Below are 27,522 nucleotides of genomic sequence, written 5' to 3' on the forward strand. Positions count from 1 at the left end.
GGAGAACGCATAAAAACAAAACCATAATCTTGCATACTTACAATCATTGTATTATAGTAATATAAGATATTAGAAATATGTAACTCATTGACTATAGAAAAGTATGTAAGTTTTTGATGAGTGAGTGACCTCCAAATGTTAATATTAAACAGACCTGCAATTTTTTTTTGTGAACAAACAAATCAAATGAGATAATTTGGATGTCAAGTGTATATATACATGTATAATAAATTGTTCAGAGCAAAGCAGTAGTGTGGATTTCTGTATAGCCAGTTGTGCTATAATTCTGTTTTTTGTATGCTAGATACAGTATACAGTAACTTATTTGTCTCTTTTGATTTAAGAGTGACTTCCCCTTAATATACAAAAGTCAATGCAGTTGTTCTGTGTATTAGTGTCAGTGCAACATATTGGCTGGAATTTATTTGTTAAGTCAACTTTACAAGATTAGGAAACAGAGTTTTATGTGGTTGCTACGACAACAGATCAAAGGAACACACTGAAATATTGATCATGTAATATCTTTCAGGGGACATGTATGCGTGGCTTGCGATACAAAAGTGTAACAAACCTGGCTGTTGGGATTATGTTAGATTGTATCAACTTTCATCTCATAGGCACCTGTGCAATTCATAGCCTTTGTATGATATTTTTTTCTATTCCCAAAAAGATTCACTGTACTATAGTTACTTACGATATGCTATCATTTAAGGTTCATGGAAAGTGTTATCAACATTTTAGCAATTCAGATTTATTAGAATCGCATACTATTACAAATGTAGCTCAGAGACCTATCAACTTTGTATTATATGAACTCAGTGATGCAAGATATTTGTTGTGTAATACTGAAAATTTCATGTGCTTCATCCAGATTTTATGACATTCTGCAACCTGCATACCAGCTTGTGTAATGCATGCATACTAGTTTTGAAAATTTGATGCAAATGTATACCATGCAGGAGTCATGTTTTGGCTTTTATTATGCACAGAAAATAAGGGATTTGCTGGTATACTCAGTATCAAATGATATTTGTATAATGCAATATGTGTCAATGGTTTCCTGTTTTTGATGTTAGAACTAAAATATACAGGCTAAAGCAATTTCAGTATTTAGCAATATTAAATTTAATTTATGGTTTATTTGAAAACACTTTCTGACCATAGGTGAATTTGCATGATTTAAACCGTGTGTTTAAAAGAAGAAAAACTTGCTCCATTCAATGTGTGCTTGTTTAAATTTTTTTTTTTAAATGATCAGCCCAAGGTATGAATTATGATGATACTTTTCTTTAGGATTTGTGAGCATCCAACAAGAAATACAATATTTTAACATGTTGCATAAATTATTATAGTGACTTCGTGACAAGACACATTGTATAGCCTTCACATTTCAGGTTGAATCAAGTATGATGTACAGTGTGTACTCAGATAACACAGCAGACTGCAATGTATGTGTGCAAAGTAGAATTATCATGGTGGTGTACATAATCCAGACTTTTCTATAGGAACATCAATAATGATTATCAGTAACATGAATTTATATGTACATTGTACGGCACAAAAGATGCTAGTATATCATTGCATCAATGCAATAAGGTCATGTCTGCTTTTATATTCAATAAACAGATACTACATGTACCTTATTGCACAGTATACCGTCTGTGCTTGTATGTACATGTATCTCTTTTAAATATGTCAGTTTCTTGAATGACTATACTATCCTTATGTGAAATAACAGTAACACTGTACAATTTCTGACAGGGTGAGAATGATTGTGTGAAAGGTTTGGCGGTGTTCATTGTCAATGATGATCATAGACAGTCAATAGATGCACAAATAGTAATTTAAGAAAACCTTCACATAATTACAATATAGACACTAAGGTATTGCAGTGGCTATTGTTCACCTAGCCTGAATTAATGGACTAGTGATATTACTTGTATGTATGCATAGAGCTATTACAAAGTCAACGGCTACTGTGGTCTGTTAGTTTCACAGTGCATGGACTGTCAGTTTTCCTTTCCTTTTGATATATTTTGATGCTTGTTCAGTGTACTGTATTATTGAATGGAGAATTAGAAACTAGATATCTTGGCCTTGAATGAAGGAAGGTCAAGTGCTAGAAGAAGAATAAAGTTGAGTAGTTGGTTTGTCAAAGCATGGCTGAACATTTGTCAAAAGTAAGGATGGTACCAGTTTATGCATCCACAAGAATGATGGGACAAAGATGCAGTAAAATGCATGCAAAGACTTTCCTATAGGAGCACTAAATTGTGAGCTCAGCAAATGTATGGAGCAAATCCAGTCATGTTTTTCATGTAAATTGAAAATGATATTGTTTTTACTATAACTTCATGTACATGTACATTATACATATTTATATTATACCTATTAGTTAGTCCCTCACAGGCGCAACCCAAAGGGAGCTATAGGAATGGTTTGCATCCGTTTGTGTGTCCATCTGTGTACATGTATGTGTGCTGCCATATTTGTGACCTAGGTCACATGATATTCTTGTCACTTAGTTTCACTGCAATTTAGCCCAAATAAAATTGGTGTTTCTATTAAAGAAAAATCCATTATTTTCACAATTAGCCCTGTTAAGTATAATACCATTAAACTCCATTCCAGTGTCTACCCCCATATTATCTATGATCTTGACTTTGACCTCCAGGGTACAATTTCTAAGTGCAGAATCACTGTTAGCTCTGACAGTCTAACTATCAAGGCAATCCATTTTCCCTCAGTACACTGCTATTTACTTTATGTACAAATCAATCTATTGTGATCATATGAATTGTTATGAAACTATGAAGTACTGGTACTTTGTATATGTTCCCTTTCTAGTTCTCATGTGTGTGCCACAATAGACTTCATCAAATATGTATCAACCTGTTTACTTGTACTGCAATGAATTACATTTCTGTTTGCAATATCAGTCTGTTAATACAATCTATTAAAAGGGCAAAAGAATCTTTAAATATGAACATATTTTTTACACTCAGTTGTTTTGCCACTATCTGGCAGACCATTTATGGAAAACAATGGTCCTGGATAAATCAATTCGTGTGGCCTACAGGCATGCTTACATTTACCGGGAAGGTTATTCTGTACAATGCATTTTAGTCAGATAAGTTGTATAGAACCTATTGGGGGAATTATGGTGATATATCAGTCAGTATTGAACAGTTGAACTCACCATTTTATGCTGGTATACTGGAGTTTGCAAAAGATGACCAAAAATGGAGAGTTCAATTTTATTGGTGTGAGCAAAACATAAACATGACACAGTTTTGAATAATATTTGTCTATTGCTTGTCCACTGATTGTACTTCCCGGAATCCGTGTTTGAAATGAGATTTGAAAGACAAGTATTCCGACTGCCTTATATGCACCACATGAAATACTGGAATATGTGTTGGAAAAAGCTATTCAATGGATGGATGGAAAATGAGACTAATTAGCTTGAACAAATCACAGGTCCTTGGTCAATAGTGTGAAAAAACAGGAGGACACAGTACAGCTTCTATCATATAGACAATTTATCTATTACATGTAAAGTTCACACATTATGCATTATGTTATTTTTAGACACGTTTATCAGCTGTATTGATGGGTACTAAAATGTTCACTCTTCTAAAATTAATTGAACTATACATTTTTTTTATACTAGCACACACATCAGTGTGTTTTTATAGAGTAATGAGTTGGGAAAAAATACCAAGTATATAGGGCAAGCGCATTTTGTCATCGATGAATGTACCAAATTATATGAAATTTGAAGTTTCCATTCTTCATTTCAGATATTACCTATTTGCTGAAAATCATTAGTTATGCAAATTACTGGTACTCATTAGATTTAAAAGCTAAATTAACAAACTCTGTACTACTGTAGGACACACACACACACACACACACACACACACACACACACACACACACACACACACACACACACACACACACACATACACAAAATACTATAACCTTCCCTTACGGAAAAAGTGAAAGAAATAAGTGCAAGAGGTACAAATTATTGACATGCATGCACTGACAAAAGACTGATATGACACATTTTTCCTGTATAGAATCCTATAGGAGTAAACATACGCTGTAGAGTAATTTGTTATCGTGTTGCTTTAGGACAGTAATGAAATGACAATCAAAGTGAATGTACATATACATGTATGCTACTGCTGATGATGATGATGATGAGTGTATCATGGATATCCACAGATCTGGTAACTGTCATAAATCAATAAGCCATTTTTCGTCTTGGGACAGATCTCGTGAGATCCCGCGTGAATCACTGTGTCCATATAGCAACCACACGAGGGTGGTCAAGGTGAAAGTGTCAAATGCTTAGCAACACTATCGTTCTCAACGTCATCGCACAAAAGCTTGACCACGATCACATGTTTGGCAACTGTTGTTGCTAGGCATATTTGCATATCTTGCAAGATCTGAAACGAGACTTAAAATCTCTTATTGTACATTTATGATTAAAATTCTGTGCAAAGAAACCACCTGAATTCTCTCTAGGTAAACATCTATTGAAAACTAGGTCTTTTCATTTGTTAGGAAAATTGATGGGTTCTTTTATTATAGTGAGGTGTAAATGATGATAGCATTGATGAATCGTATAAAGTAATGATGTGCCTAAAGGAGGTGTCGCTAAGAATGAGATAATATCCTATGGATGGTTTGATTTCAAACTACACTATCCAGCCAAAATTGACAAACTGATGTGTTATCTAGATCTATTAAATTAAAGACGACAATCTCAAGTCTATTTCTTGTTTTCTCCCCGTTTTCAGCCTATGGGAAAGTGTTCCTGGTGAGGAAGGTTGGTGGCCATGACTCAGGGAAATTGTTTGCCATGAAAGTATTGAAAAAAGCCAGCATTGTACAAAAAGCCAAGACTACAGAACACACACTAACAGAAAGACAAGTGTTAGAAGCTGTTCGACGATGTCCTTTCTTGGTTACTTTGCACTATGCTTTCCAGACAGATGCAAAGTTGCACCTTATACTGGGTAAGTAGTACATTTCAACAACATTATTTGATAATTTACTCTTCAGCTTGCCTTGACAGTCTTCAATTGATGTGAAAGAACTGCTACAGGAGGAGTATATTTCAAAATGATTACAATTAACAACCATATATATATACATACCAGAATTATGAAAAAGAGACCAGAAGATGAAGTACATGTACTCCACTTGAAAAATGATATTTGTTGACTATGCAATAGAAAAGCACTTAAAATAAGTTCAGTCTTTGTCAAAACAATATTATTTTATTTATTCTATGCACAATTTATTCAATTTAATGGCTGATAATTTTGAATACAACAAAATATTGTATATTTATTCAAGCACATTATGTGACATATAATAATTCTTGGGGGAATTATTAAAAGTTACAAAAGTACACAATATGAAATAAAAGGTGATACAATGTGAATAGAAATTTGGTAGAAAGAATTGCCAGTGTATTAAATTAGTCAGATTGTAATCACACACTAAAATATTCATCCTGTGAACAAGGCTACATGTACATGTGACTATATGTATTACTGTCAGTAAATATGACAGAACCCCGTGACGCGTAAGTGCAAGTGTGGTGTACTTGGGGTATTTGCATGATGCTTGCAGTGTTCTCTGCACCCTTACTTCATGAGCATAGTGAGTGAAAGTGCAGCAGAAAACCCTGAGTACCCACACTGGAAGTCGTGTAACATGGGGTACTGGCATTATTTACATATTATGTTTATCTAAAACTGCAAATTTTCTAAAAATCATACAGCGTGATCATGCAATTTCATGTGTAACATACAGGTAATGATTTCATTATTGGACTGCAGTGAAAATACCACTAGTATGCTAGTGCACCAGTGCAAGTAATCTCTGTTAATAATCTATGATATATGATGATTGAATTGTTATTACAAATACGTACATGTACAGTATTGAGACTTACTGCCATAAAGTGGGATATCAATTCAATACTGATTATTTACAGATTGCCAGCATTTTTATAATACTATTAATAGGATAATCTTGAATGTTTCCGGCATTACTTACTTCTGCATGTAGTAGGGTAAGATCAGGTGCATGTATTCCCAAGTGGTGTTGTCAGTCTACTGGTAGGGCAGGGCATATACCATTAAATCTGTCATTGAAAACACTGCTTTAATGATCAATTTACCTCTTTTCATTAAAAAATAAATGCTGAAGTTTAGATGTAAGTCTTCAGTGACTGGTGTTATCAAATATCAAGATTGGCCTGACAACTTGATAATGTTTTATGCAGAGATTTTAATTCTAAAAAGATATGGTGTAAATAGAAGATGGTAAAACATTACCATGATTAAGTTCTATCTAACATGCAAAGGACTGTGTTATATACGGTACTACTAGATCATTGATGTACTTCTTGCTGGATGCAGTAATTTAGACGACTCTGGTAAAGTTATTCAGTAGAGTAGAAATTAAAAAAAAGGTGTCACTATAATAAAAGTATATATGCTATCAAAAAATGTCACAGAATGGAGCAATGTATAGCCTTGCCTCTGAAAATGAACTGCTTCAAGTTTCCATCGTTCATCATCCATCTATGAATAGTACTGATCGTGAATGAACTGAGATGACATATGGTATATTGCCTTCACTTCTCTGCTTGGCCACTGCAAGTGAGATGAGTACAGACCCACACCAGATAGATGTAGCTTTTGCTTACACTAGAAATCAGTTATAAAGACAATGGAATGAATGAATGATGCATATGTTCAGTTTATAAGTGGCATTATATCGAAATTTACCAAAGCTGTCCTTGAAAACATCTGTCCAAATTATGCAATGAGTTCAATCTTTGACTTTAGTCTGCTATGCATGAGGGTAAAAAGCTGCCTTAGCACTGATTAATAGGGATGTGTTTGACAAGGTGATCATTGCAGTGCCAAAATGAATGGAGTAAATCTAAATGTTAGTTGAAAAATCATGACACCTAGTATACCCATCATGATAATTGCTAAGTTTATAATTGATATGTGTCACAGTTGTGTGTTTGCAGTCTTTGTAACATGTACTGTTGCGACTGCATGTATTTTAATGTGCGATAAAGCTTATGTTAATAACACTACAAGCAGCTAATGATTATGTACAAACAGTTAACTTAGTGAAGAATATCATATTTGTATGCATTATTTTTTAGAATTTTACCTACCATTTGATAAAAGGTGGCTAAGATTCATGTGACATGACTGCCTACATGTATGCTCAATAAATATGAGATTATTTAAAATGCTGAAATTCAATTTTCAAATCTGATCACCATAAATTCAATCAAAGATGGCAGGGTTCTTCGTACAGTTTACAATATTGAACTGGTACAAAAAAATTCTACCAGCTTTTCTCTAGTGACCTATTTATACTTTAGTCATGTTTCCAAAATTCTGTTTTGGCTTTTTATGCCGCACAAAATCTTCAGTATGTTATGATGGCTAGTCATGGAGGAAGAAGACAACAACCTTATTGTAAATGCAGAAAACTGCACTGAACTGCAAAGATAATGATATTAATGAACAATGGTAAAGATAAAGTTACCTTATTGGAATCTAGTTTGGCGTGACAATGCAGTACAATTATGATATTCATGGTAATGATTATTGCTGGGTGACAGCTATGTATGATAGAGTGAAGAGAATTGTCAATTGTCAGTTGTTATTTAAACTACTAAATCTCTCTGTATAATCAATAACTGTCAGTAAACTTAACCAGAATATCATTCTACTGTCAAAGAAGATTACTTAAAAAATTATGAACTAAGGCCAAATAAAGAAAAAATTGTGTTTTTCTGATAACCACATCGACCCTACATTTTTGTAGTTTACAATGTTAGCCTCCAACCCTAAACATTTTTTAACCATTTACAACAAAAAGATATGAAATTCTTTGTCTTCATGACCTTCATGCATGTCTGTTTTCTTTCACCAGTGATGTCTGTACATATTTTATTATATTATCACAGAAGAGGTATTGTGAACGACATTTTGTTTGTTTTTGGGCAAAAAGGAAAACATATAGAATAAAATAAAAATCCTGACCTACCTACCCTATGTTTGAGGCCATATTATCGAAAACACACAATTATTTTTTCAGGCTAATGCGTGAAAATTGCAATGTCTGCTAAAAACACAGGCAGAGTTTGGGGTTTTTTTTACTAAAAACACATTTGCATGTATAATAACAAAAAGGGGAACTTTATTTTTTGTTTTCATCAGATTATGTGAGTGGAGGTGAACTCTTCACCCATCTGTATCTTAGAGAGCAATTTACAGAACCCGAAGTTCGTATTTATGTCGGTGAAATAGTCCTGGCATTGGAACATCTTCACAAGGTGAGATAATTGGTGAAGCAAATATCAGTGTCCGTATGTAATTATTTGTGAGTCATAGAATATGACATTTTGAACCGTTTTCACTCAATGTCAAATTGTATGGTACCTAATGTAAATCAATTACTTTAGTCTAGAAGTAATCAATGTCATTTCCTGTGAAAAGCTATTGAAGGTTAGCAGAGAAACTTGCTTTAGGAGTAGTCGTGTGTGTATATATATGTATATTAAAATTCAAATGTGCATGTCTTTTGAGTATACATTAGTGTTGCATACTCGGTATCTAGTCAGGTAAAATACAATGTGATTATTTTATGCTAAAAATGATATTAAACTTAAAGATGTAATCAGACAACATAGGATTGGTGTGAAGTAATCCACCAACAATAATAGTCATACTCATGATAAATAGCTGCCATAGTAAAAAAAATAGAAAAAATGAGATGACATATTTATGTGTGATAAAGTCGATTTTGGTTGATGTGTTTAGTAACCTTCTTGGTGTTGGTTATTAGAGAACATTTTTGGCTAAAGTGATAGATATTACCAGGTCAAGTCTGTCCTTGGGATAGTGCTGACAATGGAAGTATGGTACATGTGTTGATAATGTTCAAGTATCATAAACTTATCAGTAATTCAAGCATCGGTGCAAGGACAGCCTAGAAATTGTCATACTGTGTGCTTGATGTGTAGTGCGTTTGGGAAAACCTAAACATTGTATTATTAGGAAATACATATAGCTTAGCTCATTAGTATATTTACTATTAATTAAAGGTGAACACCACTCCAGAAAATAGAGACCTTTTCATAAACTATGGGTTCTGGAGAGTCATTTCATGATTTTACATCACGTACAATGATTTGTGATTTCAGAGAATCATCAAATTGATCTTGTGCATTTATAGAGTATCTATGCTATGGGCTATTGCATCATGGGAGGTAGGAGAAACACATTCTTCAGTGGTTGAACACTGAATATTCATGAGTACAAAAATGCAATACACATCAGTGGAAAACAGCTGTCATGAATATTCAGTGTTCAACCATTGAATACTTTATTTGTGATGACTTCCATGATGCAGTAGCCAATAGCAAAGATGCCCTATAAATGTACAGATCAACTTGATGTTTCTCTGAAATTGAAAGTAATTGTAGGTGATGTAAAATCAAGAAATGACTTTCCAGAACCAATATTTTATAAAAAAAAAAAAATATCTCAATTTCCTGGAGTGGTGTTCCCTTTTAATCAAGCACTGGCACAAGGACAGACCAGAAATTATCCTATTGTTTGCTTGACATGATTGATTTACAGTCATGTTTGAAAAAAAGCATAAAATACTATTATTAGAAAGTACTTATAATATTATATATTCAAATATAATACATGTATTGTTCTTGGCTAATATCAAAATAAATGTACTTGAAATAATCGTAAAGTAAAACTGGGTACCATACCAAATCGTGTATGATAAAGAAATTGAAAATTTAAATTTTGAAATCATATCTCAGTTGTATGTAGATTGATATATACATAAAATGTAGACCTACATTTCATTTGTAAATGATTAATGACTTTCTCACTTGACTGTTGTAATAGTCAGTCATTGTGGCTATTATGTGTAACAGCCTGTCTCTCTGTTATTACGTTATTAAAATGATTACTCTATGCAGACAGAATTCTTGGTGTATAATAGCCTGTTGACTCGTTTACCAGCTTGGCAACAGACTACATTTGTGGAGTGCAATTTGTAGATTGACCATGAGGGTATCATTTGTTAAGTTTTCAATCATGCCTTGATTCGATCTACTGCTACTGGGTAATTCTCAACTACAGTTCTTGGTAAATGTTATTGAGAGTGTTGTGCTTCTCTCATAAAACTAACCATAGACTTTGAGAAATAATCAGAATTTCAATTCCCCAAATAGCCATATAATAGTGGCTTAGGTTTGTCTTACTGTCATTTTTATAGGCTTCAAAAATTGTATTTGAATTTAGCTACTGCTGCAGTTATGGTTTCAGCAGAGTTAACACACATATTGACAGCAGTTCATTAAAGTTAACCATTGCTATTTTAAGTCACAATGTGATATAGGCAAATCTGTTATTCAATTTCTGTTTCACACATTTACAGTTGGGTATAATTTATCGAGATATAAAGCTGGAAAATATCTTACTTGATGAGCAAGGTCACATTGTGTTGACAGACTTTGGTCTTAGCAAGGAGTTTCTAACGGATGATGTGGTAAGTATCGACACACTTTTCTGTCCATTCTGTATTAAACCCACATTATAATAATAATGTTAAGTTAACTGTATGTCACTCTAATGGAAGTGTCACTACTGTGTGTCATGAATTGCTAGCCCGTGAACGAAGGGAATGATGTATTAAAACTCAATTCCTCCTAAAGTATACAGACAAAAAAAAGGATTTTTTGTTGGTTTTTTTTGTGCCTGCACATGCAGACGCTGCCTGCAAAAGAAATTACCAGGGTATTGAAGCATGAAGAAGTGTATACAACACCATTTGTTGACAGAACCTGAAAATATTTCTCATAATATTATACGAGCATTTTCAAATGTAAATGATCATCATTAACATCATGGAGCACTAATACATAAAGCATTATGTGAAATGGTATTATCAATGCAAATACAAAGCTACATTGTGTGTTAGGATTTGGAGTGATCAATTTGTAGCTGTTACCATATTGTAAATTTCAGCTAGTAAACATTTTAGTGTGTTTTTTTATTCACCTGTATTAGAAATGAAATATAAATGACATTGTGACAAAAAAAAGTGAACAAACCATATGGGGAATGTTATATGAAAATTGAGGACTTACCCATTTAATATATTAAAAAATGTGTCATGTATACTGCTATTGTAAGAACTGTGAAATGTAATGAAATTCTGATGAAACTTTGATGGCATATCACGGTCTTAAGTAAATTTCATTAATTATATAAATTAGCCATGCTATAGGTGCTTGGCTAGCAGTATTGGTCATATCTCAAGAACATATGCGTCATTACAACATTATATCTACTAAGTTTATAGTGAATTTCCACGCATCATTTCATGATCATAATCACCTAATTGATAAATATAATTAATAAATGAATTAAGGAAATTAGTCAGCATTAAGTAGTTTCTAGCCGTTATATTATAGTGTAGGATGTCTATGTATAATGTATAATATATGTATTCCATATATCCATTAGGTGTGATTAGATTCTGAGAATCTACTAAATTGTGATATATCAAGTAATTGGTGAAATTATAGACTTGTCAGGACTGTGCAATTCCTAGCTATAATTTCTTCTATAAGACATAGGTGTCAAAATATAATTATTATATCCACCGTTGAGATGAAACCATCCAATTTAGTAATATGTTATGTAGTTGGAGGATATCTCTTAAAGGAGCACAGTCTGTAACTATGGTTACTTTATTTATACACTGTTTGACTCAGGCTCCAGACCCATATTAAAAAGGGAAAGCTATGCAAATACAAAAACTGTGACAGACCATGGTCTTTGGTCGTTAATTTTTGTTTCAAATTGATAAATCCATATGATTTATGCCTCAGTGCACTTTGGCCAATCCCTCAACTTATATGTGAAGAACAGTTAAAAAAAATTGGACTCAAATGCCATTAGGACAGACATGGATAGATCACATTTGTGAACAGACTATCATTTTGTATAGTACTACATGACAAAACTAACTGATGTACAAAGATGTACCCTGTTTATAGGCAGCCCATATTTGATGCAAATTGTATTCCAATGTATGGGAAATCCCACCTTGATGTGAAAAGTATGGCAAAGTCCATATTTAATGTAAAAAGTAGGTCAAAGTATGGCAAAGCCCATATTTGATGCAAATTGTATTCCAATGTATGGGAAATTCCACCCTGATGTAAAAAGTAGGTTGAAGTATGGCAAAGCCCATGCATGATGTGAAAAAGTATGTCAAAGTATAGCAAAGGCCATGCATGATGTGAAAAAGTGGGTCAAAGTATTTGCAAAGCCCGTACTTGATGTGAAAAAATATGTCATAGTATGGCAAAGCCCATATTTGATATAAAAAGTAGGTCGGGATATAGCAATGCCCATGCGTGATCTGAAAAAATAGGGCAATGTATGGCAAAGGCTATACTTGATGGGAAAAAGTAGGCCAAAGTATGGCAAAGCCCATACCCGTACTTCATGTGAAAAAGAAGGTTGAAGTATGAAAAATCCATATTTGATGTATAAAATAGACTAATATTATGTATGGAAAATCTGACTGGGGAAACCTATGACAATTCCAACAGAGACGTGATAGTGAACATTCAACAGAGCCTTGTTACATTGACCTATACCTGAATGGAAATCTGTAGACTGATATCTGGTTTTACAATGTAGGTGACACTGTACATTATGTTTTATCTCTGTCAAATTAAAAAAAAATTAAGCAAACAGCTACTTCAGTTGTACATGAAAGACTAGCCCAGAGACTTGGCTATTTAGCTTGACAATGTCATTAGCCGCTCAGCACAGAAATGTGTTTTGATGCCAGTAAGATAGCCAAGTCTGTGTGCTTTACTGTCAGTATGCTAAACCAGATAGCCAAGTCTCTGTGCTTTACTGTCAGTATGCTAAACCAGATAGCCAAGTCTCTGTGCTTTACTGTCAGTGTGCTAAACCAGATAGCCAAGTGTCTGTGCTTTACTGTCAGTATGCTAAACCAGATAGCCAAGTCTCTGTGCTTTACTGTCAGTATGCTAAACCAGATAGCCAAGTCTCTGTGCTTTACTGTCAGTATGCTAAACCAGATAGCCAAGTCTCTGTGCTTTACTGTCAGTATGCTAAACCAGATAGCCAAGTCTCTGTGCTTTACTGTCAGTATGCTAAACCAGATAGCCAAGTCTCTATGCTTTACTGTCAGTATGCTAAACCAGATAGCCAAGTCTCTGTGCTTTACTGTCAGTATGCTAAACCAGATAGCCAAGTCTCTGTGCTTTACTGTCACTGTCAGTATGCTAAACCAGATAGCCAAGTCTCTGTGCTTTACTGTCAGTATGCTAAACCAGATAGCCAAGTCTCTGTGCTTTACTGTCAGTATGCTAAGCCAGATAGCCAAGTGTCTGTGCTTTACTGTCAGTATGCTAAACCAGATAGCCAAGTGTCTGTGCTTTACTGTCAGTATGCTAAGCCAGATAGCCAAGTCTCTGTGGTTTACTGTCAGTATGCTAAACCAGATAGCCAAGTCTCTGTGCTTTACTGTCAGTATGCTAAACCAGATAGCCAAGTCTCTGTGCTTTACTGTCAGTATGCTAGACCAGATAGCCAAGTCTCTGTGCTTTACTGTCAGTATGCTAAACCAGATAGCCAAGTCTCTGTGCTTTACTGTCAGTATGCTAAACCAGATAGCCAAGTCTCTGTGCTTTACTGTCAGTATGCTAAACCAGATAGCCAAGTCTCTGTGCTTTACTGTCAGTATGCTAAACCAGATAACCAAGTCTCTGTGCTTTACTGTCAGTATGCTAAGCCAGATAGCCAAGTGTCTGTGCTTTACTGTCAGTGTACTAAACCAGATAGCCAAGTCTCTGTGCTTTACTGTCAGTATGCTAAGCCAGATAGCCAAGTCTGTGTGCCTTACTGTCAGTGTACTAAACCAGATAGCCAAGTGTCTGTGCTTTACTGTCAGTATGCTAAACCAGATAGCCAAGTCTGTGTGCTTTACTGTCAATGTGCTAAACCAGATAGCCAAGTCTGTGTGCTTTACTGTCAGTATGCTAAGCCAGATAGCCAAGTCTATAGGCTAGTGAAAGACTGCCTTGTAGTGACTGTGGTATAAATTGTTCATATTATCTATGGGTTAAATGATTTTCCTGTGTTCTGGTGTACATAATGTAAAGAGTCATTGAAGATAGAGAGCATAGAAACCCTGACTGTATGAGATAGTACCTATTTTAATAATTACATGTGGGAATACAATCTAACATTATCAGTCTGTTTACATAGGAAATTGATGTCAATTTCCTTTGAGATGATTGCTGAATACAGGGTGAAGTCATTTTGCCAAATTAATGTATAGTGTAATTAGAATTTTAAAGCCAATATAGCTGTAATTATGGGAATATACATTAGCATAATTGTAAGTTTGACATAATTCTATCCAGCTCCCAGCTACAAGTGAAAGACAATTACAATAGTACCTTTAAGCCATGTTGTGAACGGTATATCCTTTGAGCCAATTTGACTCACCACTGGCACACAGCAAATTTCTCGTAACTCCAAGATTTGGTGTTCCAACCTAATCTATTTCTTAGTGTGTGGTGTGGCTCACAAGAAAACCCAGTTTTTAGCACTTTGATCAACTACAAAAAAATTGTGTCTTTTATTGAAGGACACACTGGTTATGAGGTTGAATTTGCAAATATTGGATTTGCATGATTGTAGATTTCCATGGCACAACTCTGTCAACAGTTTTGTGAGGAATTACTTCACATATCATATAGATGTGTATATCTACTTAACTTGTTTTTTTATTATGGCCATTACAGGGTAATTTGAAATCTCCCTGTATTATTCCATAATTCATCTGAGGAATACTCCAAGATAACGTTGTACAGGTCATGTCACCACTCCATTTTAATACATCTTGGCAGTACAAGATTAATAACAGTGTCATACTGTTTGCTATAGATAGAAATGATATTATGATGTTGTTTATAACATTATTTATCTTTCAAGGAAAGATAATACCCTCTTAACTGTAGTTCATGACTTTGCCTCACAACAATTTTGTCTAGATATTAAATAAAGGAAAATTTTATCAACAAATCAAAAAAAAAACAGTGACCTGTAATTATATACAAAATTTAGCTGCTCCAATTGTAATTATAGTTTTCCCATTATTTCTAACTGACTGACAAACATTATTTTCGAGATTGAATGAGTAGAAATTTGAAAATATTTGAAATTTGAAAAAAGAGTAACTCAAATGATTCTCTCTGTCGTACATTTATCAATGTTAAGACACTTATCAGTGAATTTTAAGTCATTCTAAAAGTAAGCCCAGGCATAAAAATAAATGGCGGAATAATACACCATCAGCAGGACATATGACATAATATTTAGGGAAGGTTGCAGCTGCAGAGAGATACTGATAGTGACAAATATCCTAAAGGAAGTCTCAGGCCAGTTTGCAATATGAGACACTTGTAGGTTGTAGTTTCTGCCTAGAGATAAATACTCAGTAACTAGCTGTTGTCTACTTGAACTGTATCTTTGCCATCCATTATAATTGTACTATGTACTAGTCTAAGAGTCTACTTGCTACTGGCATTGTATAGATTGCAATACAGTTTACCTACATTTAGGTTTCTAGCCGGGAAGTCAGAAATTGAACTTTAATGGGTAAGGATTTCCTCCCTCAGGTTCTGTAACAAGGTAGAAGCCAGTCTTTGTCACTCATGATTTTAGTGATTGGAGTGATACAGGTAAAATGTCGGTGTATAAGTAGCCCTATCTATATTTAGTGTTTCCATTCAAGCGGTGGTGAGTTTGTTAAAAGGCCAGGAAATTTACTTGAACTAGATACAGTCTAGTGGCCATATATTTGTTATACGCACAGAATTATATTTAGAACGTTAATGTCAGTAATAACTTGGCTGTAACTATCAAATGACTGATATTGAGAGGTAGTAATTTCATATAATGGATGAAATGATATTTTTTCAACATCTTCAAATTACTATATTGGACAGTGACTATAGAGACATTCAGCTTCAATTTTGCCCTGCCAGTCTTTTCTCTCAAATGCAGAAATTAGACATGCATGTGTACACTTCTGAGAAAGAAGATGTATTTAATATGTATATCATACAATTTAATCATGTTAATGGTATTAGTGTATATGTATTCATACAGCATGTCTACAAATGAAATATTGTGATCAACATGAAGGAAGTTAAAAAAAATAAAAGCAACAAACTCTTACAAAAAAGCATATTTATATAGATTTTTTTAAAAAGATTTTAATGTTAAAACTGAGAAAAGGGTGATTCTAAATATCTGGATTTTAACAAATGTATTTAAACAGATTGAAGTTTATATGGCATAAACCAATTTAACCTCTTTCTACTGGGTGTGTGTGTGTGTGTGTGTGTGTGTGTGTGTGTGTGTGTGTGTGTCTGCGTGTGTGCGTGCATGTGTGTGTGTGTGTGGGGGGTGGGGTGGAATGAGGTTGTTTTGTATGTAAAAAACTACAAGTTGAGCAAACAGGATTAAAAACTAAATTACTCTTAAGGCTGGGAAACAACATGACTCAAAATATTAGTACATGTACTACCATCTTTTTTTCTACTTTTGGTCTGTGGCATGGTATGCAGAATTGTATACATGATTGCTTACTATGCATGGTTTCATTCTGACTTATTACTTTTATTTACATAAAGCATTAACAGCTTAAATGGTATATTTTGATTCCATCCTGGATAGGAAATCAGACTTGTTTTATTAGGGTAATCAAAGAAGGAATGCACATAACATTTATATAACCATCTTTTTAAATCAAGACAAGAGGCTATTACACTTTACTACTTGTCTGAGACAATAATCTGAAGTCATGTCTATGTAAACATTATCACTTCACATCTCTGAGGAAGACCTGAGGTTGAAAGCTAGGATATCTTGGAGTCATTTGATGCTGTTCAAAGTTATACATTTATTTATCACATGTTGTGTGTTCTGTGTGTTGCAGGAAAACAAAGCCTATTCATTTTGTGGAACTATTGAGTACATGGCACCAGAAGTAGTGAAGGGTGGTAGTGACGGACATGACAAAGCCGTCGACTGGTGGTCGTTAGGTGTACTCACTTATGAATTACTAACAGGAGCATCACCATTCACAGTGGAAGGGGAAAAGAATTCACAGCAAGAAATTGCCAAGTATGTATCTTGAGTTATTATTCACCAGATATGAATTTACCATCACTTGATAAGTTCACATCGAGTGAGCCAGTCAGGGATCCAGATAGGTTGTTTGACATGTGTAAATTTACAGTAAAAGGATTGGTGTTTTCAGTTGCCTGAAGGAACAAAACTTGGATTCTAGAACAAAATATCTGGTGCCTGAATCATCAACCTAGTGAAATATCAACTATGTCAAATGTCGGGATTGAGTTCAAGGGCCTAGACTTTGCATAAGCATGGATCTTGTTGTTGTCTCTAGCTCATATTTTTGCTAATCAACATAAATTATTTAAAATATATGTAAAGTAGTAAGCCTGCCCTCACAGCCATTTCTTGTAGCATATTAAAGATACAATTGTATAATATTTTCTATCTTGTATTTGTATGTATAATCCCACAAAGTCAAGGTTAGTAGTACGTTATATGAGTATGTACTATAATCTGTAAGATACAACCTGTCATACCACACCTATCAACTAGCACTCACAAAATAGGGGGTTGACAGATGATTGAGGGTGTCCTGTCAGGGCGTACTTGTATACAGATTAACGAGTATGATTCATGAAGGTGTACACCACAGAGTTGGAGGTGAGACAGTATGCAGTTCACAAATCGTACAACTTACAAGTATTGTTATGACAACACTAACATTGAGTTGGTAGAATTATATATTTATCACATGACAACATCTTACTTTACAGGAGAATTCTTAAGTGCAGTCCTCCCATGCTATCCATGTTTTCAGCTGAAGTCAAAGATTTCATGCTGAAACTACTCAAGAAGGCTCCAAAGGAAAGATTAGGATCTGGTCCTGATGGTGCTGAGGAAATCAAGAGACATTCATTCTTTAAGGTTGGTTGATATCTGTCCGTTTTCTGATCTTAGAATCAAAAAACCTCAATAATAATATCATTTAATACACCATACGGTACATTTCTTTATACAAATAAAAAAAAAATAGTATGATATAAAAAAAATTGTGAACTTTCTGTCGCAAATGAACTAAGGTTCAATAGTGCTATCAATGTACTTTCATAGCAGTGCTATTTTATTTTCATAATTATTAATTCTGTCCATAAAAGGAACTTGACTGTTTAATGACTGCAGAGATACAGTGATGAAAATATCTGTGAACAGTCATCAGAAGTCATCAACTTTGAGGATACTGTCTAAATTTGATGTAATGAAAATAATCATGGGGAAGTCATCAACCTTATTGACTTTAGGGGAATTGTCAAAATTAGATTGTATGAAAATATCTATGAAAAGTCATTAGTGGTTACCGACCTCATTGACTTGAGGGCACTAGTCCAAATTTAACAGGATGAAAATATTCACGAAAAGCCATCAACCTTATTCACTTGAGGCCACTAGTCAAAAGTTGATGGAATGAAGATAGTCTTGAAAAGTCATCAGAAGTCATCAACCTCACTGACTTGAGGACACTATGTATTAGTTCAATTGTGTAATATCTGGAAATGAAGTACATGTACCCTTTGTTCAGACTGAAGTTCTACCATAACTGTTTGATAATCTAACTTATAATGGCCTGATTAGAGAAGTGCTGCACTATCAAACATGTTTGTTGTGTAACCAATAAGTCAACAAAATTCTCTCATCTGGTTTTGTTTTCCAGAGTATTAACTGGGAAGATCTAGCTGCTAGGAAACTAACTGCACCATTTACACCAAGAATAAATGATGAGATGGACGTCAGTAATTTTGCAGAGGAGTTCACCAATATGGTGCCAGCAGATTCACCAGCTGCTGTACCTAAAACAGCTGATGGCAGGTTATTTAAGGTGTGGACTAGATTTCTATCCAATGACATGGGAAATATCATTATTGTTATTGTGTGTGTGTGTGTGTGTGCACGTCCTTGTTTGATTAAATTATTACCCAGTGTTCTCATAATGCTCACTTCCTGATGCAATTCTGCAATGTTATCTTCTCTTTATTTTGCCAATTATTTTCCTGAAAATACTATACCACTGACAGACTTTAATTTACAATTCATCCAATTAAAAAACCCGTAGAACCATCAAAGTATGGGTATTGATACTTTTATGTGAAAATTAACGTGTCGTGGGAGTGCATAGAGAAATCATTAGGAGATAATTATGTGGAGACCAATGCGTGGAGCTCTCAGGGGACTGGAAATTGGCATTACGTGGCTAATTATGCAGTGTGAAAAAACCCTGAAGTCATGCAAGTAATCATTCTGTTTCATCCTCTCTGAGAGACATGTCTCCTCAGTCTCCTGAATGTACGTTCATCTGTCATCATCTACACACATTTCTTTCTTGTTTTGTACTGCCATAGTAAGGTACATGTAGGTTTCACTGCGGGAAAAAATCTTTAACTTTTATAATTACTTTGTTCAACAACATTCAAACCCATTCTCATTTAAAATCAAGAAAAATCATGGGTCATTGTTCAAATTTTTGCAATAGAAGTCAAAATTACATCAAAATTAAGCCATTTTTTAATCCAATATGGCTGCAAAATCCAATATGGCCACCGAATACTGTGTTAACTATATGGGAAAGCAAAATATTGTCATGATGTCAATTTCCATGCAGTAAAGAAAACAACAAATCTCATAACGTCATTTATTATTCTAATTCCTTAGGAGGACCAGGAATATGCTTTCATGTAGCAAAAGTTTGCAGAAATTTGAATGATTTTCATTTTTAGAGAAATAGGTCACCGAGACACATTGTATTCAGACAATGCTATGTGTATTTTCTTCCTTCAGGGATACTCCTATGTTGCTCCGTCAATCTTATTTAATGATAATGTCATCACCCGTGATCCACTGTTACCACCAGAGGATACTGGCAAGCCAACAATCTCACAGCTTTCTAAAATAGTACAAACCAAGGTAAACATTTACCCTCAATCTAGTCTGTACATGTTGCGCCATGCTATCAGCTTGCTTTGAGAAGCCTGATAGGGCTAAAAAGCATGAAGTGTCATACATTCTACAATTGTGAGCTCTTATAATTAACACTATGAAATGAGCAACTTAAAATCATCATATTACAAAAAAGACTCGCCATTTACACCAATGCATACACATGTTGGTATTTTCAAGTCTTTTGTTTATAAGAACCAGCTTAACATAATTTTGACATCACAGATCAAACCTATGTAGTCAATTTTCAACAAGGTGTCATATCTACTTTTAATTTATAGAAATCTTTATGTTCACTGTGACAAAGGTTTCAAAATCTGAGTCCCAATTTCATGTAGAAAAAGATAGTAGATGTGAACTTGTGTTCAAGTCAAAATGTACATGCCAAAACTTCAGTGTATTCCTGCAGTACCATTGATAGAGACATAGAATGCCATCAGTGATAGGAGTACAGTATATCTTCAGTTTTTGTGTTGTCATTTACTAAATTGTCAATTTCATCCAGATTATCACATTAACAGCCAAGTTTGTTCTTTTATTCTCAGGATTCCCTTTTCAATAAGAGTTATGAACTGGACCTCAAATCTGACATGCTAGGAGATGGTAGCTTTTCAATATGTAGGTAAGTTATGTCATATCTATCAAAACCTGGTCACTCAAGCATCTATCTCAGAAATGAGAAAACTTCCTTTTTTTTGTTCTGAGAGTACAAGGAGACAATTCAGGAGGCGCAAATCTCAAGCACTGAGCTAGGATCCAAACCACACTGACAAAAGATCTTCCTTTAAAATACAATATAACGTCATTTGCTAGTTCTCATAGTATGTACTGTATGTTATTTGCCCCATATATGGGCACTGACCTACAGCACTAAAAATGGGTTCTTTGTATCTGTGTCATATCTCTTACATGCAATACATGTACATGTAGTTGACTATGTTCAAACTTGACATAGAGATGACATACTATAGTAGTTAGGTGCGTGTTACTTTATTTGATGAGATCATTAAATCTGACCAAATGCCCAAAAGTAATACAGAACATGGAACATATATACATGAATCATATAATTTTGTCCTTGTATTATTTTTAAGTCATTAACTGTCTTAAAAAATGGACTATTTGCACAGTAGTTCTTTGTTTTGGTACTGGTACTTGTTTTTTGGTGTATTTGTAAAAATTGTGACTATTTGACTTATTTTTATACGAAAATTCCAGGAGATGTATTAATAGGAAAACTGGTTCAGAATTTGCTGTGAAAATAGTGAGTCGTAGAATTGATTGTACAAGAGAAATTCAATGCCTAAGACAGTGCCAAGGACATCCAAATATCATATCATTGTATGAAGTATTCCATGATGAAGTAAGTACTGTGTCTAGATAGTAGTAGAAACTTGTGTTATCAAGAGTATTCAAATACATAGTTATTGTGGTGAAGTTTGTCTTAGTTGTTAAAGAGAGGATGTAATAACAGTGTCCCTTTGGATGTGTAGATGAAAACAAAGTTGAAATGATTGGAAAGTAGATGAGGTTCCTGTCTTGCAAATACAAGTTTGAGAATCATTCATGCTTTATGAAAAGGATAGACTCAAACAATGCAGGACAGATTGATATGTGAGGCTGTAATGGGAATGTTTCCTATATGCCTATGGATGTCATGAAATTTTATTGTCATATGGAATATTAAAAATCACCTCAGAAAGGGATAAACTAGAGACACACTGTAGTATAAAATAGATCGAAAAAACAGAGAAGGTAGTTGATAGTAAGCTGTTCAAACTGTTTGTCATCTGATAGTGTTGTGTATTTCTGTCATTACAGCTCCATCATTATATAGTTTTAGAATTATGCAAAGGAGGAGAATTATTGGACAGACTGAAGAAAAAACAACATTTTGATGAACTAGAAGCCAGTCGAATCATGAAAAAATTGGTATCAGCAGTCAAACACCTGCATGACAAAGGAGTTGTGCATAGAGACTTGAAACCAGAGGTAAGGCAAACACAGGGTATCAGTGAACTATGTAGTACCTGGTAATCCTACTAGAAGGATGATCATTATATACCCTGATATATAAGATAATCCCTGTACTTTCTGGACAGGTGAAGTATATATTATCTGCAAGGGAATATGAAAAAAAAGTAGTACTCCGTCAACAATTGCAATGTTGCAGGATACTCATATTTTGGCCCTCTATCTGAATGAAAATCAATATACATTTCTTACCAAATACATGTTCACTCAGCATGCAATAATGATTTTATGGCCTGGATATGGGTTTGCACCTTCAAATTGGGTGTTATCTGCCTTCCTTACATTGGGCAGATTGCCATCTGATCCTAATATAACATGCTATCTGTAACATATTAGTACCAATTTGTACTATACCTAAATAAATAATATCCAATCATCGTACAACCAGTTACCCTTCCTAATAACATGTCCCAATTGTACACTCTACTGTTTGTAATAAGTTAAGTTCAGTACTTGTCATGATGTCATCTCTATTTGATATGTACTCATACACATTATTTATCAACAGAATTTGTTATTCCGGGATAACAGTGAAGATGCTGAATTGAAGATAGTAGATTTTGGCTTTGCAAGGATGAAACCTGAGAACAACCAACCATTAACTACACCATGTTTCACATTACACTATGCAGCACCTGAAGTATTACGACAAACACAGTCACAGTGGGGATCTGGTTATGATGAATCATGTGATCTTTGGAGTCTGGGTGTCATTCTGGTTAGTTTATACTACCATTATAGTGTTAGTCATTTCTTGGTGCATTGGTGCTCAATGGCTTGAATTGAATTACAGAAACTACAGACCTGTAAAAGTTCTACATTTGTATGTACGGTATTACAGCCAATTTGTTGTAAAGCTCGTTGAAGCAATGTGTGTCACGAATGTATTTTTATCATGGTTCATACAACATTGGTAGATATGAACAACATTTCAGGCACACTGACTCTTTACAAATGAAACACGAAGAACTAGTAATAATTGTAACACATTTTTATCATCAAACTGGTAAGCTTTTTTGACTTTTGTATGTACATAGTATATAGATCTTCAATTTCCATGTCAGAGAGTAACATGCATTAACTTTGATCTGTTACAGTACACCATGTTGTCAGGGAAAGTACCGTTTCTTAAAAGTAGAAAAGGAACTAATGACAGTGCTTTAGATATCATGCAGAGAATCAAAGAAGGGGATTTCACTCTGAAAGGTGAAAGCTGGGGTACTGTATCACAACTAGCAAAGAATCTCATTCAAGGTAAGCTAAACTGTACATGCTTCAGTAGTGCTTGAAAGGTATGGTGAAGTGTGTCTGACAGACTGTTTGTTTGTCTGTCTACCAGGTAGACTGGCTGGCTGGCTAGACTGTGTGATACCATAAAACCCATGAGTGCTGGCTGATAGCGTGGCACAAATGTTGTATCGCGTACAGACTAGCTGGCTGGCCAGTTGGCTATTTATACATGTATGAAGAAATATCTATTCTTGCTTTCTGAAAAGCTAATCCAAATTTATTCAAAGACACAAATGGGCAATGTGAGTTTACTATTTTCACTTTATTGTGTGATTTCTGATTGCATTCCACTAGGTCTGTTGACTGTTGATCCAAGCAAAAGGCTGACAATGCAGGACTTGATGAGAAATGAATGGATCCAAGGTCGTCAGGTATGCAGTTCAACGCCACTGATGACACCAGATGTATTGAGTCTATCGAGTGCATCAATTCAAACGGCTGTCAAAGCCACTCTGGATGCTTTCCACATGGCTGCCAGACAGGGATTCCATCTAATGGATGTCAGTAATGCTCCACTTGCCAAACGTAGAAAACTTAAGAAGAACAGCTCTACAGGAGAAAGAAGTAGTTCCAATGAGAGCACACAGAGTACACATTCCCAAGGAAGTATCACACCGACTCCTTTCATTAATCCCAATCTTCATGAAACAACCCAAGTGCCTATAGTAACCACAACCACCACCACCATGACAGGAACTCCAAATCTATTGGTCATTTCATCACCACCAAGCAACGTAACAGGTAACCCCGTAACGCAAGCAGTAGGAAATCTACCACTTTCTGTAACTTCCTCAGGGAAACTGGGTACAAGTGGCCCAGCCAGCACTGTCACATCAAATTTAATTTTCAATTCAGGAAATTTGACCACCATGCCTTCAGCGATGCACATCACTACAGCTGTAAATACTGTACCAACACAAGTCTTTGTTTCAAATCCTGTAAATACTATAGGTAGCGGAACCGCAGTAGTCGGTAACCAGCTGCAGGCAAATCCAGGGGCAGTTGTCATGGCACCTGTCACGCTAGGAAATCTGGGTAAACAACCAGCATCCTTGGCATCTCCTCCAAGTGGTCTAGGTGCAGTCAGTAACACCAACATGATTCCTGTTAATCAAAGTAAACCTCGAATATCTCCTATTACACCTTTGTTACAGATACCCAAGCAATCACCTATTGCTCCCTTTCCCCAACCCCTAACTGCACCTAGAGTCATTCAAACCACGTCTCCACAGATAGTCCTCAGCAACCCTCTCACCAATTTACAGAGTGGTGGAACACTTCAAAACAAGCCACTAACAATATCAGTATGTCCTCCTTCACAGACTACCCTCACTTCCCCTCAAATGACTGCTACGTCCCCTCAATTCATTATAACCCCACCCCAGTCAGCCACAACTGTCTCCCCGATCCTTAGCGGTACAGTGTCGCCCCAAATACTGACATCAAACAGCACACCACCACAGTACAAACAGAATCTTGGTCCAGTGATAGCGATACCCATCAATAGTCCACCATCCACATCTAATGTGCCTTTGCAAACAATCAAAATGTCCTCCCCAGTATACTGCCCTGTCAACCCAGGTGCCGCCAGTCCTAATGTCCAATATATCACAGTACAGAATATCAACCCAGGTGTTCAACTACCAGCTGGTCTTCAGGGAATGACTGTCCCTCAACAGGGAATGACAACAATTCTACAACCAGTGTTACAGCAACCCAACAATCCGCCTACACAGCTCCTTCTCCCACCTACACAAACCCAGATCAGAAACATATCACCTCAGACAAGTGTACCCACAACTACAAACATCTCTCCAAACCTACTTCAAAACACAGTGCCTAACATTCAACCTCTTCAACAGTTAGTATTACCCACAATGCAGATGGCATCTCCCAGTAACCAAATACCCAATAGAAATGTAAATAATGTACAGAGGTGAAACTTCATGTCCGTATTTGGATATTAAATGTCCTTATTTGGACATCACATGTCCTTATTTTTGAACATTATGTAAATGATACTTAGAAAAGATGTTCATTATGGAATTGAATATATTTGTAATTTAAATAATATGTATTATTCATTTGATACTTGTGTGTAATGTAAGAAAAACACAATTTTAAAGGAAATACGTAATTTTTAACATCATGTTCGTTTTCAAAAGCAGTCATTCCTAGAGACTGCAGTTAAGAGTCTCAAGATAGTGAGGATTGTATCTGGTATTGTCATATGAACAAATTTAACGTACAATAGGGAATAGTGTAGATTTTTCCATGTTTTGTTTGCTTGAAAAACTCTTGGTATGAAAGAGGATAATCATGTGATGAATTGCAGATTTTTTTTTTGTCAAAGTATGACACCACTGTTTATTTTAGGACCAATAGTTATTAACAACACATACATTTGTTGGTATAATGTGAAGCTTTACACAAAGGTCACTCTGATTGGTTAGAAAACAGTGTACAAATAACCAAATATTACCTTATATGGGTGTCTATACTTAATTCTATGTTGCTCATCATAACACCTTAAAACAATCAATCGATTGGTCATTCGGTCAATTAAAATTTTTACAAAAGGAATAAAAAAGTAAGTGTATATGTACATCCTGGTGATACTTTCAATTCATAATCATATTTTAACATTCCGAATGACTTAGAAATGACACTTAAAGTCAGAAGTAAAGTGAATCATTTGTTTTATTGGAGTTCCCAAATTTCAGCAATAAACAAAATTTGCTCAGTTATGTGTTCATGGGGTCACACCATTGTACAGTGAGTGGCATAAGTGTACATTTTTTCTAATTCTGCCGTAGAGGGCGTCATTTTTTTATTTCACCAAATTGAAGACATATAGGATTGGCTGGGTGATGAGAAATATAGCATTAAATACAGCCACCCGTATCAATGATTATAGTGATAAAGTTTAGTTAGTAATTTTTTCCAGTCTGTTTGGACCTTTCTAAAAGCTTCACTTCAACTCTTTTTGTTGGTTTTAATACTTTCATTACTAGATTTTGCAGTGTTTGCTTTTGAACCAAATTTGACTGTATTAATTTATTTATTTTGTGCCATCATGCAATAATCATCACCACTGTTTGAACTTTTAGTTACTTTTTATTGGAAACTTTGTCTGAAATATTGATTTGTAAAATTTAAAAAAAAAGAAAAGTTATAAGCTTAAAGTATGACTAGAAAGCATTTCTATTGTTTTTAATGAGAGTTGTTCTATGACATTACCATGAGACAGAAACACTCGCAGACGTTGAGACACTACAAACTGTAAACTAGTTATTTATAAGACAGTAATTTTTACTGTTAGTTGTATAGATTACATATGATGACAAAAAACAAAACAATGAGCAATATTTGATGATTTTCTTTTTACCTATCATGGGATTGTTGACTTGAAAGTTTGTTTGAGAATGTACAGGAGTGTTGTTGTGAATTGTTCTGCTGCTGGTCACTAGATGTATTCTTTTTTACTTGTTACGAACAATTTTTAATTGTGTACTTTTTAAGAGTAAGTTAGAATGGTAGTCTACATTGTATATGGTGCTACATGTAGAGATATATCTATATGAAAATAGAGAAATATTATGTGTATAAAAATGAAACAGCTCCTGAATCAATAATTCACATCATTCTTCTTTATGTAATCAGACTGTTACATCAGCTGTCATTTTCACCAAGTTGAATTGTTGATCTTGTCACAAATTGCATGCAGTCATAAAACCAGTCGTTTTATTGACATGTCTGTAACATATTGCAGTAATAGAAATTTATGCCTTTGTGGTGCAACGTGATTGTAAAACATTTTGACAAATTTATATGATGTCTGCATTAGAGATATTGTATGATTTTAAATTGACTTTTAGATTCCATAGATTGTTATATTTTGCACATTGCAAAAGTT

At 34.7% G+C, this 27,522-nt stretch overlaps 1 protein-coding gene across 1 annotated transcript; it reads left to right on the forward strand.

Annotated features, from left to right (window-relative positions):
* The first annotated feature begins 4,864 nt into the window (after positions 1-4,864).
* On the forward strand, positions 4,865-25,546 carry LOC144449369 (ribosomal protein S6 kinase alpha-5-like). The gene is made up of 13 exons (XM_078139900.1): positions 4,865-5,036; positions 8,286-8,401; positions 10,531-10,641; positions 17,155-17,342; positions 18,068-18,218; positions 19,003-19,167; positions 20,124-20,249; positions 20,828-20,904; positions 21,501-21,645; positions 22,104-22,274; positions 22,825-23,034; positions 23,414-23,570; positions 23,901-25,546. Exons 1-13 carry the CDS (start codon positions 4,880-4,882, stop codon positions 25,544-25,546), a joined length of 3,420 nt encoding a protein of 1,139 aa, XP_077996026.1. The 5' UTR covers positions 4,865-4,879.
* Positions 25,547-27,522: the final 1,976 nt, after the last annotated feature.

Source organism: Glandiceps talaboti, chromosome 2 (genome assembly GCF_964340395.1).
Source record: "Glandiceps talaboti chromosome 2, keGlaTala1.1, whole genome shotgun sequence".
NCBI classification, from domain to species: Eukaryota; Metazoa; Hemichordata; class Enteropneusta; family Spengelidae; genus Glandiceps; species Glandiceps talaboti.